General features: G+C 36.1%; 1 protein-coding gene across 7 annotated transcripts in view; it reads right to left on the bottom strand.

The window, feature by feature from the left end:
- Nucleotides 1-18,441, bottom strand: part of BCAS3 (BCAS3 microtubule associated cell migration factor) — a 559,119-nt gene that overhangs the window by 281,349 nt on the left and 259,329 nt on the right. For all 7 annotated transcript variants that reach the window (XM_058560481.1, XM_058560485.1, XM_058560483.1 and 4 more), the window contains 3 exons: nt 12,913-13,037; nt 10,810-10,975; nt 8,545-8,645 (listed from right to left, as the gene is read on the bottom strand). In XM_058560481.1, coding sequence (XP_058416464.1) covers nt 8,545-8,645; nt 10,810-10,975; nt 12,913-13,037 — 392 coding nt within the window. The remainder of the gene's footprint in view (nt 1-8,544; nt 8,646-10,809; nt 10,976-12,912; nt 13,038-18,441) is intronic.

The raw sequence follows: 18,441 nt of genomic DNA, 5'->3' as shown, positions 1-18,441 counted from the left end.
ATTACTACAGCAATAACATTTTTAAAAAGCAGATATATCAATAGACAGCCCAGCTAGTCAAAAGAAATCCAGAACTGACTTAGCTCTCTTTAGTATAATAAAAACTGAGATTTTTTAAATTTTTTTTTTATTTTTTTTTTTTTTGGTGAGGAAGATTAGCCCTGAGCTAACATCTGTTGCCAATCCTCCTCCTTTTGCTGAGGAAGACTGGCCCCGGGCTAACATCTGTGCCCATCTTCCTCTACTTTATATGGGATGCCGCCACAGCATGGCTCGACAAGCGGTGTGTCGGTGCATGCCTGGGATCCGAACCTGCGACCCCCCGGCCGCTGCAGCAGAGCGCATGCACTTAACCACTATGCCACCAGGCAGGCCTCAAGAAAAACTAAGATTTTTGTCAAAGCAGCATTAATACTTCAAAGTAAGGTTCCAGTGGGAGCTTTTAGAATGATTAATACTGCCTTCTTACATGTCATGATGTCTAGGTTATCATAATGTAACCTCATCTTGTTTCTCTATATTCTCTCTGAGATAAAATTATTTCATGGAAAGCTTACATCAATTACCAATTACATAACCAAAAAATCTCAGAAGGGAGCTCAAAACTGTAGATACACATACGGAAGTTTTTGGGTTATTTCCAAGAGCCTCCTGAACAACACTACCAGGACATATACTACTTGCACCAAAACAGAGGCAACACTGCAATCCCCAATTCTGTCTCCTACTCTAGGCAACATATTTCTCTTAATGTTTCAGTGAACGGCATAACCTATTGCCCAAGCCAGTCATCCTTTCTTCAGTCACCTCATGTAGTCCCAAATCCTACAGATGCAACCTCCTCAATTTCTCTGCGACTCAGCCTTTTCTCTCCATCCCCATGGAAATTATCCCCACTAATAATTAACTTCTTCCTTCCTTGAATTTCTATACCAATTAATTCATGCTATTAACATAGCACTTATCACAATGTGTCATAGATGCTCATATACATGCTTCTTATTTGTATTTCTGTTAGGGTAATGAGTCAAAAGTAAAGTCAGCAGAACAACTGGTTTAATAGAAGATAAAGATAATACATAGGATTTAAGCATCTGAAGTTTAAAAAATGATTATGGGGCCAGCCCCGTAGCTTGGCGGTTGGGTGTGCGCACTCCGCTGCTGGCAGCCCAGGTTCAGATCCAGGCGCGCACTGACGCACCGCTAATCCGGCCATGCTGAGGCCGTGTCCCACATACAGCAACTAGAAGGATGTGCAACTGTGACATACAACTATCTAATGGGGCTTTGGGAAAAAGAAAAAAAGGAGGAGGATTGGTAGTGGATGTTGGCTCAGAACTGGTCTTCCTTGGCAAGGAGAGGAGGATTGGCATGGATGTTAGCTCAGGGCTGATCTTCCTCAAAAAAAAAAAAAAAAAAAAGATTATGATCACACACTTCCACTACTGGCCACATGTGAGAGACTAGATTTACATTATCTCCTAAAATAATTAATTAGCCGTAAGCAAAAGGTTGTTTTGAACCCTCCATAACAAAGCTTAAAAATAAACATAGAAACAATCAAATTTATTCCAAGTAATTTGACTGCATCCTAGGAATACACAACAATCTACCACTTACCGACATGAAATTGAAAATGCCCAGCATCCTATCAAAAATCACTAGGCACGTAAAGAAGAAGGAAAACACAACCCATACCAAGAAGAAAAATCAATCAATAGAAAAATCCTCAAGAAATATCAGGGTGAAAAGAATTAGCATGCAGGGACCCTAAAACAGCTATTATAAAATAAATGTTCCATACATTCAAACACAAACATGATGAGGAAAGAAATGACAGATATAAAAAAGATCCAAATGGAACTTCTAGAGATGAAAAATATAGTATCTGAAAGGAAAAATATGTTGAATAAAATTAATTGCAGATAGAGCAGAAGACCTGATATATTTAAATACGTAGAAATACAAACTAAACAAAATCAAATAGAGAAAAAAAGAAATTGAAAAAATAATCAGTGAGCTGGGAAAATACCAAGTGGTCAACATACATATAATTGGAGTCAATAAAGGAGAGAAGAAGAGTGACAGAAAAAATATTTGAAGATATAACTGCATAAAAATTTTCATATTTGATGAAAACTATAAATCCACAGATCCAAGAATCTCACAAACCCCAAGCAGAAGAAAACCACACACGACATTATGGTTTAATTGATTTTTTTCTATTTTATTTCTATTTTTTCCTATATTTTCTATTTTACTGATTTCCACTCTGATCTTTATTATTTCCTTTGTTTTGCTTTAATTTGCTCTACTTTTTCTAGTTTCTGAATGTGGAAGTTGAGGTCCCTGATTTCAGAACTTTCTCTTTTATAACACAGGCATTTAGTCCAATAAATTTCCCTTTGGGTGCTGATTTAGTGCCATCCCACAAGTTTTCCTATTTTTCTTTAAACTTTTTATTTTGAAATGATTATAGGTTCATAAGAAGCTGCCAAATAGTACAGAGAAGTCTTGTATAGCCTGCATCTAGTTTTAAAACCTGGAAATAGCAATTGATACAATCCACAGACCCTATTTGGATTTCATCAGTTTTACATACATTCATTTTGTGGGAGAGAGACTGTGTGTATGTGTGTATAGTGCTATTCAATTCTATCATGCGTTCATCTGTATAACCTCTGCTACTATCAAGATAAAGAACGCTTCCATCACCACAAAGATCTACTTAACTCTTTATAGTCACATTCAACACCCTCCCTCCTACTCTGTCTATAAGCCCTGGGCAATACTAATCTGTTATTCATCTCTACAATTTTGTCATTTTGAGAACGTTATATAAACGGAATCTTTTTTTCTCTTGATGCTTTTGAGACGTCTAGTATGCAAACTTGAGATTGGCTTTTTCACTCAGCATATCCTTGAGATTCATCCAACTTGTTGCATGTATGTATACTTCAATCTACTTTTTAATTTTTTTCTGAATAGTATTCTAAGATATGGATGTATGTTGTTTTCATTTTCATTTAGTTCAAAATAATTTCTAATTTCCCTCTTGATTTCTTCTGTGACCCATGTATTATTTAGAAGTATGTTGTTTAGTTTCCAAATATTTGTGGATTTTTCCACAGATCTGTTGTTCATTTCTTTTTGAATTCCATCGTGGTCAGAGAATATGCTTTGCATGACTTGAAAGCTTTTAAATTTATTAAGACTTGTTTTATGGCCCAGAAGATGGTCTATACTGGTCAATGTTCCCTGTGCACTTGAAAAGAATGTGTATTCTACTGCTGTTGGGTAGAGTGTTCTACTTAGTCTGATATTAATGTAGCAACTCAGGGTTTAGAGTGTGTTTCTCCTAAGCAGCATATAGTTGGGGCCTATTTTTTTAATCTAATTTGACAATCTCTCACTTTTTATTAGGATGTTTAGACCATTTATAACTAATGTGAGTACTGATATGCTTAGGTTACATCAGGTTGCCTATTTCTGTCCATTTTATTTCCTTTCTTGGCATAGCTTGCTTTTGATTTCATTATACACATCTTTTAACATCACAGTTTATCTTCAAAGGATATTATACCACTCATATATACTATAAAAAACCTTACAGAAAAAAAAAGAAAAACCTTACAAGAGTATAGTTCCATTTCCCACACCCTTGGCCTTTATGCTACTGTTGTCATACATTATATGACATTATATAAATATACGTGTGTTTTAAAAACCATAGTACATTGACACTATTTTTGTGTTAACAGTGAATTTTATTTCAAAGAGACAAATAACTACCAAAGCAAACACATATATGTTTCAACCATTTTCAGTGCTTTTCTCCTTTCCATCTGCTATCAAAGGCTCTCCCCACCTTTCCAATAATGCCTTTAAAGGCAGAGGAAAACAATTATATCCCCAATTAAACATACGGAGGTTCCCAGGTACCTTTCTACTGTGTATCAAAGCTACATTTCTGGGCCGGCCCCGTGGCTTAGCAGTTAAGTGCGCGCGCTCCGCTACTGGTGGCCCAGGTTCGGATCTCGGGCACGTATCGATGCACCACTTCTCCAGCCATGCTGAGGCCGCGTCCCACATACAGCAACTAGAAGGATGTGCAACTATGACATGCAACTATCTCCTGGGGTTTTGTGGGGAAAAAAAAAAAAAAAAAGGAGGAGGATTGGCAACAGATGTTAGCTCAGAGCCGGTCTTCCTCAGCAAAAAAAGAGGAGGATTAGCATGGATGTTAGCTCAGGGCTGATCTTCCTCACAAAAAAAAAAAAAAAAGCTACATTGCTACTGAATGGTCTTTTGTTACCATTTAACAAAGAAAACTCGGTAAGCTTATGGAAGAACTTCTCGCATACCCATGGATTGTTTTAGGAAGAAGTTCAAAGTCTAACCTCCCCCAACAAAGCTAGTTAATGTCAGCAACTTAAAAATACTGCTGCTGCCAAATTACCTGAAAGAAAAGGAGGAAACATTATTTTTTCCCTAAATAAAACTCTCCCAAGTCAGCTCAGTAAACGCTGTTTTTTAATTTACAAATTGGGAAGCTCTGAAGCAGACTAAAGAATTATTGTCTACTTTGGGATCATAGTCAAAGCCAGTTGATATTTGTTAGTCTCTTCTAGTGTTTATCTTTGTTTTGGTAAAACAACACACTGAAATAAAACACCTATTTTAGAAAAGGTAATTACAGTATGTAATTTTTTTTGAAGGAAGAAAAAATAGAGTTAACACAAAAATCACTAATCTCCTCTGCGATAATCATTTTATAATCTATTCCCAAGATCTCTTATGATCAAGGCAAAACATTTTTTTGATATTAGATTCTTGACTTTTACTTTTACTGAGCTTTATAGAAAGATTATATTACCATCTGTGAATATACTTTGCACATATAAATTAATCAATCTATTAAATTAAACCATATAAATTTGCTGATATTTGACTTGTTTTTACTTACTCAAAATGGCAATTTTTTATGGTTCAACCTAATAACAAAGAGTCCTTTCCACCTCCACAGCGACCTCTGTAACGAGCATTCTAGTATGATTCAATTTATGATACACCAAAATTCCTCAATTTTGTATCATTCCATTCAATTGATATATGTAGGCAATGTGACTACAGTTAAGAATACAGAATTGAGGGCCAGCCCTGTGGCTTAGCAGTTAAGTGTGCGCGCTCCGCTGCTGGTGGCCAGGGTTCGGATCCCGGGCGTGCACCGACGTACCGCTGCTCCGGCCATGCTGAAGCCGCGTCCCACATACAGCAACTAGAAGGATGTGCAGCTATGACATACAACTATCTACTGGGGCTTTGGGGGAAAAAATAAATAAGTAAAATTATTAAAAAAAAAAAAGAATACAGAATTGAGTTTTTACTGACTTCACCTTAAAGTTAGGTGAGAAGTCTTGAATGTTCCAGACAGGTTTCTCCTTCCCTCCCCCACCAGCTACCCTTTCACCACATATGCAGAACTCTGTTTACCAACTAGCAGTGTATTTATTATGATTACATGGCTGGAAGGCGAGTGGGGATTCCTTGCTAAACATCCTTCTCTCCTACTCTCTTCTCCCTGAGACAAAGTCTCTTTCCCATTTCCATTTACATCATTCTTTGTCTACTATTATTATGATTTCCGGAGTTTGTACAAGTCTGCTTCACTTGGTCCACAGATCCAAAAACAACCAAATACAAATGTTTGCGACATTTGTGAAGTCTGCATTAGAGTTTTACTCCAAATGGTTATATGTGAAAAAACTTCTAGTAGTATATTTATCAACATGGTTAAGTAAAACAAAAAACTTCCTGGCATCAGGTATGGTATACCTGTGTTTTAAGAGGTCATAACATCTTTTTGAATGGCTTCAGTAAGAAGTGGAGAGAAAGCAAGAGGATAATAAGCGAGTCTTCTTAGTGAGGCTCTAACTTGCATGAAGGGCTCAACAGACAGGCAGGTAAAGGCATTCCCTCGAAATGGGCTCCAGCACTGCTCTCACCAATGCTATTTCAGGCTTTTACTCCTCTGACACAGATGTTCGTGTTGTGCATATTTAATTGCTTCAGTCATGTAATAAACTGGCATGTCCAGGACTCTCAATCAAATAGCCTTTCTTTATGTAAGAAAATGTGACTTTAAAATCCAGGCTAATCCTGTGCCTCTACTCTCAATGTAAAGAAGAAATATAATAATTATTACAGAATTACCTGTTTCTTAGGTATTTTTTTTACCTATTAAATTATATCTACAGTAACATTTCACAAGATAAGAGAAAATATACTAATTATGTCTGTCACTTAGATATAGATATTACAACATAGTCAAAATCACATAGAAGAGGTATTCCATTATTAAATCCCTGAAGTCTATTGCTTGAAAATATGCACTTTTGAGATAAGAAACAAAAGGACAGAATGATGCTTACATGTATGTATTGTTTTACAATTTTCCAAGGACTTGAGCATCACTTCACTGACCATAATAACATCTTTATAAAAGCAAGTACTATTATTGATATTTTATATTTATCAAGTTATTGAGAGGTGGTTTGGAACTGGAACCCGGGCCTTTTCCTTATTCCAATGCTAGTCCATCTGGAATTCAAAAGGTCTAACATGAAATGCATTATATTCCATATTTTAATTAGAAACTGTAGAATCATCAGTGACCACTTTCTTTCAAATTGTCTCTAATTCTTTTCTATTCCAACTCTGTGACACTTCACAGGTTTGTCCTGTCTTCTCCGTAATATAGCCTTAATTAAAGCCCTCTCATCTTGCTCCAGGATCACCGAGCCTCTACTCCCCTCCCCTCCTCTGAACCTCCTATCATAACACTGTTAGAGTGATCCTCCTAAAAATGCAATTCTGATGGTGTCATTCCAATGGTTGAAAACACTGGATGGCTTGCTGTTGCCTACAGTGATGGTTCCTAAACCGTACAACTGTACCACCGAACAACTTTGTAGTTCTAAGAATTGAACAAAGGTATTTAGAGCTGCTAAAATCAAGTAATGTCAATCAGCTTAATTCACCAGAACAAAAAAATTAAGGAATAAAGAATGGAGATTGCATTTGGTTTTTGCCCATATTGTTTTCTTACATATTTGGGACTCGCTACTGTTCGTCTACTGAACAGACTTATCAAAATAACAAAACAAACAAAAAAAAACAATATAAATTATGAAAAAGTCAACTATACTTAATTCCACAATTAGTTATTTTGACCCCTGTTGAGAGATAGGGGAAAATGTTCTCATGATTTTAATTTGATATTATATAAATGCCTTGTTTTTTCTAATTCATATGATAAGAGTTACATATATGCTTCAATAACCTAGAATCTAACAACTCTCTACTTCTTGAACCAGAAAACCCTTTTTATATTACCCCTCTGCGAAGGCTTTGGCAACTTAAGTCATTGCTCTCATGGTCCAATGCATAATCCTTCACTGAGGCACCCATCTCACTTTATTTTAGTTTTTTATTAAACGTCCGTCTCCTGAATTAGATAGTGAATTCATTGAGGATAGAAGCAGCAGACTATTCACATTTAAATCACAAGCGCCTGACACATAGAAGTCCCTTAGCTGGAAGAATCAGGGAGTTCAATTACATAAGAGAGCAAGACTGCCAACTATTTGTTATAATTAGGGAGTTTCATAACTTTAGAGAAAAGTCAATAAATTTTCTCTGTTTCCAATAAAATATGTAACACATTATAAACATAAAATAAAACAGTTTTAGAAATATTTTACTTCATGCTATATAACACAACCAGGCAAGATAATAAGTTTGATACAACAAAACTCCATTAAAAACATGTCAATGTTGATTTTTAGGAAGTTTCTTAAAAACATTCAGTGCTCAGAGCCATCAAGTTAAATTAAGGATCCAGTCAATTCTACAAAATTGTAAAGAATTTCTAATTCTATGACTATAAACTGGATAATAAATGTTAAATTGTCTTTTCATGCCTCCCCTACAAAAAAGGCTGTTCTAGCTCAGGGCACACTTTCTCCTTAAGTTAAAAAAAAAAAAAAAAACCCAGATCAATCTCTACAAATGTCGGGGCTTAGATATGACAGTAAGCAAACAAACAAAAACCCAATGGAGTTACTTCATTATTGCAAGCAAAATTCTACAAAAAGAAAAACCTGCTGATACAGCTTTCACAGTGAAAAGTCTTAATTTTTTTTCATGTCAGAAATAGATACCAAATTGTATGCAAGTTTATTATATCTTAGTATCTTCATTTTTTTTTAAGCTTTTGAGCCCACCAGATATTCACCATTAACTTATATAATTGCAGGGGTATACCTCACGGCCAGGGAATATGAACAGCCAGAGGCAGACTAAATGTATGCTAAGGCTTATGGCTTACATTTATATTAAATATCTTACTTGCCTCAGTATGATTGTTTAAGGCCTATAGCCTATGGACCCGTGGTAATATGCATGGTTGCATTAAAAGTCAGGATTTCAAGATGAAATCTCAAAATACTGTATCCAAGGAAAAAAACAATAAGAACTACTTACGGCCAGCAAGCAGGAACTGATAATACTGTACTGCATCTGCAGCGAGGAGCAGAGGGTGGTTTGCATTAAATGGTGGTTGCAATTCATTCCATTGAGGAGTTCTAAGGAACAGCAGAAGAATATTAATATTTAAGCTTAAAAGATAGGTGGTAAATCACTATCACTGTCACCACTTACAGACATTGATATAAACTCACACTATCTTTGTAATCATCAAAATGAACTTGTCAGAGTGCTGGAACCTGAAACAAAAGGCCATCTTCTTAAAAAGAACAAAAGGTGGCAGTGAGTTGCACAGATTACATAGAGCCAACATTAGTTTAATAGCAGAAGACCCTCCAACAGGATAGACAAGACATTCAAAACATTGGACAGAGAGGAAGGGCAGAATTCAAATGTCACAACTAAGCAGTTAGAATTTCACCTAATTTCTAACAATTGTTAGTACTCTCTATTCTTAGAATATGTGTATATTTTAAAACAAAATAAAGCAGGTAAAAATGGTTTAAAAAAAAAAACAACCCACAGTTGTGTTAACGATTGACTTATTCTAGACCTAATTAGCATCTGAGTTCCAAAATAAGCCACTTATTTCAACAATGATGGTGCTGTAATTTTAATTAGATCTGCCTGCTCCTAAATAGCTTGATAAATAAGCTATTGATCAGATCAATCCAGTACAGTAAAGTAGTTGTAAAGAATGCTGGAGCCTCCAAAAATCAATATAAGAATATTTTAAAATGTCAAAAGGAGAGGGATCATTTTCATATCCATTTTTGTCTTTTTCTGTCCATACATGTCAGGACTAATTTTTTCTGTCTCTCCTGTACCACTGTTTACTATATTGAACAGGTTTTATTCCGGATTTTATTTCTCCCTCTTTGTACTAGCTTATAAATATTCTAATGATTACGTATTTTTGAGAAGATCTCTGATTCTTTTCTTTTCTTCTTTTTTGCTGAGGAAGATTTGCTCTGAGCTAACATTTGTGCCAACCTTCCTCTATTTTGTACGTGGGTTGCCACCACAGCATGGCCACCAACAAGTGGTGTAGGTCCACGCTTGGGAACCAAACCCAGGCCACCGATGTGGAGCGTGCTGAACTCGACTTCTAGGCCACAGGGTTGGCTTCAGACCTCTGATTCTTAATAAGCGTTTCTACTGTGTTTAACCATTATATCGTGGGGAATTACATCAAAGGAAACTTTCCAATCTATTTATATCAGTTTCTGTTCCCCTTAAAGGCTGTTTCAATGAACTCTCTATTTTCATTGAGCATGAGACTTGGATATAGGGGAAGCACTAAAGTTCTATATGTAGGATAGAAAAAAAACCAGGTCCTAGAAAAGGTAACACAAAGAGGCAAGGAGAAAGGAGTTCAAAAAGAGGTATTCTCCAAAGCATATACCCAAGACAAGTGAAAACACGTGACTACACAGAAATTTGTACATGAATGTTCTTAGCAACATAATTCATGACAGCTAAAAAGTGGGAATGTCTACCAACTGAGGAATGAATAAACAATATGGGGTATATCCATGCAATGGATTATTATTTGGCCATAAAAATGAAGTTCTGATACATACTACAACGTGAATAGACCTTGAAAATATTATGCTAAGCGAAGGAAGTCAGATGCAAAAGGTCACATTTTGTATGATTCCATTTAGATAAAATGTCCAGAGTAGGCAAATCCATAGAGATAGAAAGTAAACTGATGCTTGCCTAGGACTGAAGGGTTGGGAGAAAACGGGGAGTGACTGCTAGTGGGTACAGGTTTCTTTTGGGGGTGATTAAAATGGATTGTGGTGATGGGTGCACAACCTAGTGGAAATTCACTTTAAAATGGATGAATTGCATTATACGTAAATTACATCTCAGTTAAAAAAGAAATTAATTATTGATACACACAACAACAGTGATGAAGCAAAATAATTTTGCTAGGTGAAAGAAGCAAGATAAAAAAGAGTACACACTCTACGATGCCATTTATATAAAATTGTAGAAATCGTAAACTAATCTGTAGTGACAGAGAGCAGATCAGTGGTTGCCTGGGGCTCAGTGGGTGAGGTAGGGATAAAGAGGGGCAGGAGGGAGAGATTACAAAGAGGCACAGGAAAACACTTGCAGGCGATGGATATATTTATAATGTTAATTATGGTGATGGCTTCACAGCTACGTAAGTCAAACCTTATTCAAATTGCATACTTTTAATATTTTATACCTCAATAAAGCTGTTAAAAAAAAAATGAAACGAAGTACTACCTAACCAGAGTCCAGCTGGCTCGAGGTGATGTCACCATTTCCAGTGGGGTGTCATCGCTAATCTTGGGGGCAGTGCTGAGCGGTCGGGGCTCCATCATGTGCTCCACTAAGGTCCCATAGCAGCTAATAATGTAGAGAGATTCAACTACAACTTGTTTGGACTGATCTACAAACAGAAAAACAGAACCTAGATGTGTGATAATGGCTTAAAAGGAGCACAGCATAATTTTTACAAGTTATTGACCTTTTTTATTTCAGTCTCAAGACTGCTGAGAGAAAAGAAGGCAGGAATTTTTTCACATGGTGCCTGCTCCTTGCCTAAAGGTTGCCTCTTATAAGTAGATGCTATTGAATGTGAAAATCTCTATGCTATCAAAACTTCTTTAAATCTTAGGCAATGTATTTCAAGAACGATATAAATATACTCAAAGTTCTAAAACAGTGAAACAATATTTTACGAAGTCTTTTGTATTTGTGTGCAATGTAATTCATCCCACATTATGAAAAATGAGTGATATCAGGTGGGACAGGGAAGGAACGACTGAAAAGGAACACTGTATGGACAAAGATTTAGTTACTCCAGATGGACCAACTCAACTGCATGACAGGCTCTTTGTATGCCTAAATCTGCCTAACTTCTCATTTATTTTCTCCCAGAAAACCTTCTCTTCTAAATTTCTAGATTAAAACAAACAAACAAATGAAAAACACACACATCCTCCTCTCCCAAATCTTCTTCTCTTCTCTCAATGGGATCACTGGCCCCCATGGTAAATGAAGACCAGTAATACTTTGAGGTCAGGTGCTGAATATGGATCTAATCAAATGACTTTATAAGGAGTACACATGTCCTCACTACCAAAACAGGTTTAGTCCTCTATCTTGGGTTTTACAGTAAACTTAGGAGCATATAAAACCACTCATGAATGCTGGGTGGGTCACCTTATCTCAGTGCCAGAGGAATCAATTACAGCTGATTTGAGAAAATGGCTAACGACCAGGCAGTGGAACACAAAGGAGTAGCAAGTTAAAAGGGTAATTAGAACAGAAGGGAGATGCATTTGAAATCGAGCTTCACAGAGGGTTTTAACTAGTAACAAAAAGTCATTTCGATAGCATCATTAAAGCTAAGGAGGTAACAAAAAAATAAAGATGGGATAAGAAAATGGAAGGCTTGCACACTTTATACTGTATCCTCTCCCACTTAGGTAAGGAACCTGCTGTGCCTGAGATCCTATTTCCAAGGAAAGGGTCACTGAAAGGTGATAACAAGGGAAAGGGCTGATGTCTGACTGCCAGCAGTAAGCGTAAAGGAGAGCCATTTTGCCAAGACCAATACAGCCTGCGGAACTAGTCTGAGAAGTGCCTCGCTAACAACGCAGTTTGTGACCTACTTTAATAGACTAAAATAATAAAGAGAAAGTCTTAACATTCAAAATTAAATACTTGGTCCACGAGTGTGGGCATTCTCTTCTACACAGAAACAATAAGGAATCACATACTAAAACAGTAATTACATAAACATTTTAGATATTGATCCTGGCGATCAAAGCAGTGATTAAGAAAAAAACTATATAAATTTGAACGAGCAATGGTTACCATAAAAGATGACCGTTATTTCTGAGGAAGAGCTTGCTTTTATCTTTGAATTTATAACATGGCAGAGCTGTTGCTTTTGGTAAGATTTAGCATTAGAAAACCTGGGTTCAAACTCTGATACCATCACCTACTAACTAGTGCTTTTAGCTAAGATATTATTTAGCTTTTAACTCACTGATCTCAAATTCTTCATCTCTAAAAATGGCATGAAATTAGCTTGCCAAAAACGTTAAAAGCAACATATACTGGCAGGCATTGACAGTGTTAAGAACACCAATAGAACAAAATAAAAACCCTCAATGAGCAATTTTTTCACATTTATAGTGAGAGAATAGCCTTCCTTCTTGACTAGGCTTGAGTAGTTGAGGAGAGACATGCTAATTAAATGGAAAAACTGGTTTCTAGAATATTGGGTTCAAGACTATTCAAGGAGAATTGCTAGGAATTTTCCTTAAGAAACAAAAATTACAAATGGCAAGTTTAAGCTTCAGTAAAAATACGTACCTTTTTCCCTTTTCAGACCTGCATTATTTGCAAACCATGATCTGGATGTCCCAAACATTGCAGCCACACAAAATTCTCCGCCCATCGATTTGCTGGGTGAAATTTGTGGAGGTGGTTTAACTTTGCTTAAAAAATAAAATGAGAGTAAAAAAATTACCATGACAAAATCACAGTCCTCGAGACAATGATGTATTTTCCTTAGAATTCTACCCCTATGTATTCAAACCCTCCAATGTGGACATGCATTTTGCCTTAAGTGATAACGGTGGTGTGAGACTGTGTTCTGCAGTGAAAGTAAAATTAGTTCAAAGTTCCAGAGTATTATCAGAATAGCAACTTATAAGACAATAAAAATTAACTCCTTTCTGAAGGATATGCTGGTAAAATCCAAGTCACTTCTTTTCAGATGGATAACATTTCCCTGGAGATTTCAAAGTGGAACAATAGAACCAGCAAAAACATCTTACAATTACAAAATAGTTTCTCATTTCATTTGGATATATAAGATGTGGGATTGACAATACAGGTGAATGAAGACAGCATGTGTGAAATAACAAGATGATAGAGAATGAAACCCCGAAAATGCTCTTGGCCGCAATGCTACGCAGAGTTAGACAATGTATGGGGAGAAGATCTAATGATCTAATGCAATTATATTCACTGATCTTCCTATTTGTCGTTTACTTTTTCTTGGTGGATCTGTGAAAATGATGCGCCTATTTTTGTTCTGTTTCTCATCTGTTTGAGGACACAGTAAGTAACTGCTGCTACTTCACATAACTACCATAAAAAAGTACTTGCTTTCCTCTTTGTTTCCTGCAAATCAGCTTTCATACCATCAACTTCTAATATCAGCCTTTCATCTTCTTTCAAATCCCTTTTCCCTTTTCATTTGTCAAAGGCTTCCCCAAAACTCATGAGCAATTTTGCCAATGACCTTAGATAAATGGTGGTGTTATTTTCTCTAATTCATAGACCAGAAAATATCCTCACTGTACACTAGTCAAGACCACAGCACAGTTGGGGCACAAGAATAACAGAGCTCTGACGCTCCTACTCTGCTAGTCAGTCTCCAATGTCAAACGACATTATTTCTACCTTCTTTTGCTCACTATCCTTTATCCCTTTATCTTTTAATAAAGCGTGGTTGGATGGAGAAAGATTAGTTTTTGGAGTCAGGAAGAAACTTTAATCTGAATCCCAACGCTGCCCCTTATTAGCTGTGTGTCTTTTAGTTAAGTTATTTAACCTCTCACAGCTCAGACTACTAATATATAAAATAAAAATAATAATGCCTACCTCACAGGGTTATTTTAAGGACTATTATATTTGTTCTTAAAGCGTGGTCCCTGGTTAGTAGTACCACCTGGGAACTTCTTAGACGTGCAAATATTTATCAGGCCACACCCTAGACCTACCGAATCAGAAACTCTGCGGGTGGAGCCTAACAATCTGTTTTTTAACAAGCCCTCCAGGAGATTCTGGTGCCTGCTCAGGTTTAACCACTGTATTAGGTAAAGTACATAAGGCTCTCAGGGCTGTGCCCTCCCATGTAGTACTCAACAATGTCAACTCTCTTCTATACAGCACACAGCCTTCACCTAATTTTCAAAAATCAGACTTTGCTGTGGCATTCTCAGTTTCCAGGTCCTTATGCTACTTGAAATAGTCTCTCACACATTCTATGTCCCAAGGCTTCTGTCTTTACAACTTCCCGCTAGGGAGAGCAAAATGTCTGGATCAGAGGCCACCGTGATGGGTCTTTTTGGTCTCTCCTTTTGTACCAAATTCATGGTAATGCACATTGCTTAAACGAAGAGGCCTCTTCTTTCCATCATTACCATTTCTTAAACATTTCATATCAATACCCATAAAAATCACATCTATGCCTAAAATACCAACACCCCTCCCAGTCAGACCTTCACTGACAGGGAATAAAACATAGTTTTTAAAAAAGTTTCTGTGAGGAAATGAATCTGGTTCTATAAACAGATTCACGTCCTCCTTTTTGCATTTGCCGCAATTGCAATAACCTACTGACAGAAAAGAAGACTCCTCTCCACCTACACCTGAACAAACATGCCCCTTCCCTTGGTATCTGGATAACTGGCATCAGCATTGCTCTTTCAGGTTATGACACTCTCTGTTGTACTACCTTAGAATGTAAATTTCCCTTCAATGCCTTTTCACCAAACTACTATCATTGAGCTGTTGAGTTCCTGTAACCAGCATCTTTTAAGTTCCATTGGTCATTTTTAACCCTTAGGAGTTTTGGGAGGTTGGAGGGAGGAGGAGAGAGAAAAAACCATTCCGGAATTTTTTGGAAGGTGTTTCCAATTGTGTGATTATACGTTTTTACTAGAATCACCATCAGGGAACAATAAGACCACAATGTACAAATAAGCTTCACAGGGACAAGTTCAAAGCTCTTTGCAAATTACCAAATGCTATTTTTTTTTGTTTTTAAATCATGTGGTAAGCAACAAAATAGAAAACAAGTGAGCATGCCACTTTTTAAGAGAGACTATGGTACATCCAAAGTACACATCCTAAAGAGATTTAAAAATGGTTGCTGCTGGGCTGGATAGCTACCTTTATAACATAATAATAAAAAGGAGAAACAAGATAGGACATTGGCTTAGTCTTTGGTCATGCAAAAATATATTCTGTGTGTTTATTAGCTTATAGTTTAATCAGCCAATGTCAAAAGCTAAAGTCTCTTATACTTTTATAATGTTACACATAACTCAGCTTCTAAACATACAACTAAAAAGCATCAACACAGTATCATTTTACATAAACTCATTATTTCCTGCAGAGAATAAATATCTTACGGTAAAAGTATCCTTAAAATTATGTAAAGAATAGTCATTTTATTCTTTCTTCATTATTTCTTCTTTTCCCTCTGCTAGGGCCTTAATAAATCACATTAGTAAAAGTTCGTGTTTAATGAGCAATCAAAAAAGTTTTCATCACTGAAAATAATCTGCTACCTCCTACGTGACGTAGTGCTGTGTACTGGGTATGAAGCATATTTGGTGAACACATTCATAACGAGTTATTTCTATCATCAATCTATAATTGGAATGACTAGTATTTAAGCAAAAGAGAACATAAAAATATGTGTGTAAGACTTTCAAAAAAATAAAAAGAAATAATCTAAAGAAAAGATTACTATTAATAAAGTATTTTCTATGTGATATATCCAAATGGAGAAAATTTAACTTTGACTCAATTCGCCTTCCATCCTAATATTTAAAAAGACCAAGACCAGGAACGTTGGGTGGAAACAGAACTGAACTTCTTCACAACGATCCAGAATATTCCAATCGTAAAATGATCTTTTGTTGGCAGAAAGATAAAATATTGAAAAATGATACATATGTGAAAGGAATAAAAGAAAAAAGATCTAGCCTTGTAAATCATGTTCACTTACAGATTGGTGACCCAACCATTTTAGGAAAGCATTCCAATACTAGCTTTTTTTTCTTTCTTCCTCTCTGAAAGAGACTTAATAAATCCCATTACGAAATGTTTGCAAGTTAAAAATAATACTGCTGGGGGGCCGGCCTGGTGGCGCAAGCGGTTAAGTGCGCGCGCTCCGCTGCGGCGGCCCGGGGTTCGCTGGTTCGGATCCCGGGCGCGCACCGACGCACTGCTTGGTAAGCCATGCTGTGGCGGCGTCCCATATAAAGCGGAGGAAGATAGGCACAGATGTTAGCCCAGGGCCGTCTTCCTCAGCAAAAAAAAAAAAAAAGAGGAGGATTGGCGGATGTTAGCTCAGGGCTGATCTCCTCACAAAAAACAAAAAAAAAAAAAAAATAAAAAAAAAAAAAATAATACTGCTGGGTGTCTGGAGGCCTTCTCTCATTTATTTATTAATTTATTAAATTAATAATACAATGTAAACAATAAAATATCAATGTATATGGGTGTCCAGAAATTCAATTGTGTTGATTATGGTTATAAATGAGAACAAAACACACAGTGCTGATGGACTCCTTTCTACTGAGTACTCCTGCTTTTTACCCCCTTGAGTCCACCAAAATAACCCATGTTCAAAAATTAGAAAGAAAAATTTGGCTTAACTTGTGAGCAAAATGTAAAGGAAAAATGGAATAAATTCAACTTTCACCATATCCGGCAAAATAATGATCATAAAACATCATATTTACTAAACTTGATACAAGAGAACAACATAATCAAAAGTACAATAAACATACCAAGAAACAAAAAAACCAAAACAAACAAACAAGGTGCGAAATTAAAACTCAGGAGTTTAACTTTGTCATTTCTTCTGGGAGACTTAACCGTCTAACCATAGAACAAGAATCATTTTTACTGCCATCAGAAGTTCTGGGGACATCAAGATTACGACATCTTTAAAGATATTTACAAGACTATTGAAGTTACCCATTGGCTTTTACAGTATTATGTAATCCAGTCAGATTAACATATTGAATTTCTCTTGCCTGTTTTTTTTCTCCACACTCTACTGCAAAGAGAAAAAAAAAAAAGCAAAACTCTAATGATATCTGCTTTAAAATTATAGGAAAATGATGTCCATCTGGAGAATTTTACTATATCCTACAGAATAGGATATAAGTGGTGTGTCTGTGGATGGTATGAAAAGCAGCAGTGAAGTCCAGTGCCTTGTTTAGGACACAAGCATAGAAAGAGCTAAATTGAGATAGAAGCACCATTTCTTTCCTTTTCTAAAACATAAGAGTAGAGTCAACATTTCAGTTTACATGTCAGACACAATATTAATGTAACAATTACAAGTGGTATAATGTCTTTGCGTTAAAGAAGAAAAAAAAATTTTTATATTCCTCACTGTGATTAAGCTTTTAAAAGGAATTTAGAAGTTTTCTCTCACTCTCAACTTTATTTTTCTAAAATAAGAACTAAGAGGGAAATGGAAAGAATTTTATTTTAAATAAAGATATTAATAATATATCTAAAATTATCCTATCATAGATTATTCTTTTTTTTTTAAAACCACTACCATGATAATAATTTTATTTATTTATTTATTTTTTCCCCCAAAGCCCCAGTAGATAGTTGTATGTCATAGTTGCACATCCTTCTAGTTGCTGTATGAGGGACGCGGCCTCAGCACGGCAGGAGAAGTGGTACGTTGGTGCGCGCCCGGGATCCAAACCCGGGCTGCCAGCAGCGGAGCGTGCGCACTTAACCCCTAAGCCACGGGCCGGCCCTCATAGATTATTCTTAAAGATCTAATAGATTTATGTAAACTCTGCAGAGAAAAGATTCTCCTCTCCATATAAATCTTTCCTTCCAAAAATGAAATTATAAATTTTTTAATATTAAGAACAAGATTAGTTTAAGTGACCTATTTATATACAGATTGAATACTCTCAGCAAGTGCCAATTAAAACTTTAAACATAATTTGATACATAAGTTTTAATTCTTCTTTAAAATTAACCTTATATAATACAAAGACGGGTTATAAGTAAGGGATATATTCAAATGGACTACCTTTTGTGCACACTTGTATATACTTT

The sequence above is a fragment of the Diceros bicornis genome, chromosome 18, assembly GCF_020826845.1.
Source record: "Diceros bicornis minor isolate mBicDic1 chromosome 18, mDicBic1.mat.cur, whole genome shotgun sequence".
In the NCBI taxonomy this organism is placed as follows: Eukaryota; Metazoa; Chordata; class Mammalia; order Perissodactyla; family Rhinocerotidae; genus Diceros; species Diceros bicornis.
The sequence above is the reverse complement of the archived record's forward strand: the minus strand, read 5'-3'. Positions and strand labels throughout refer to the sequence as shown.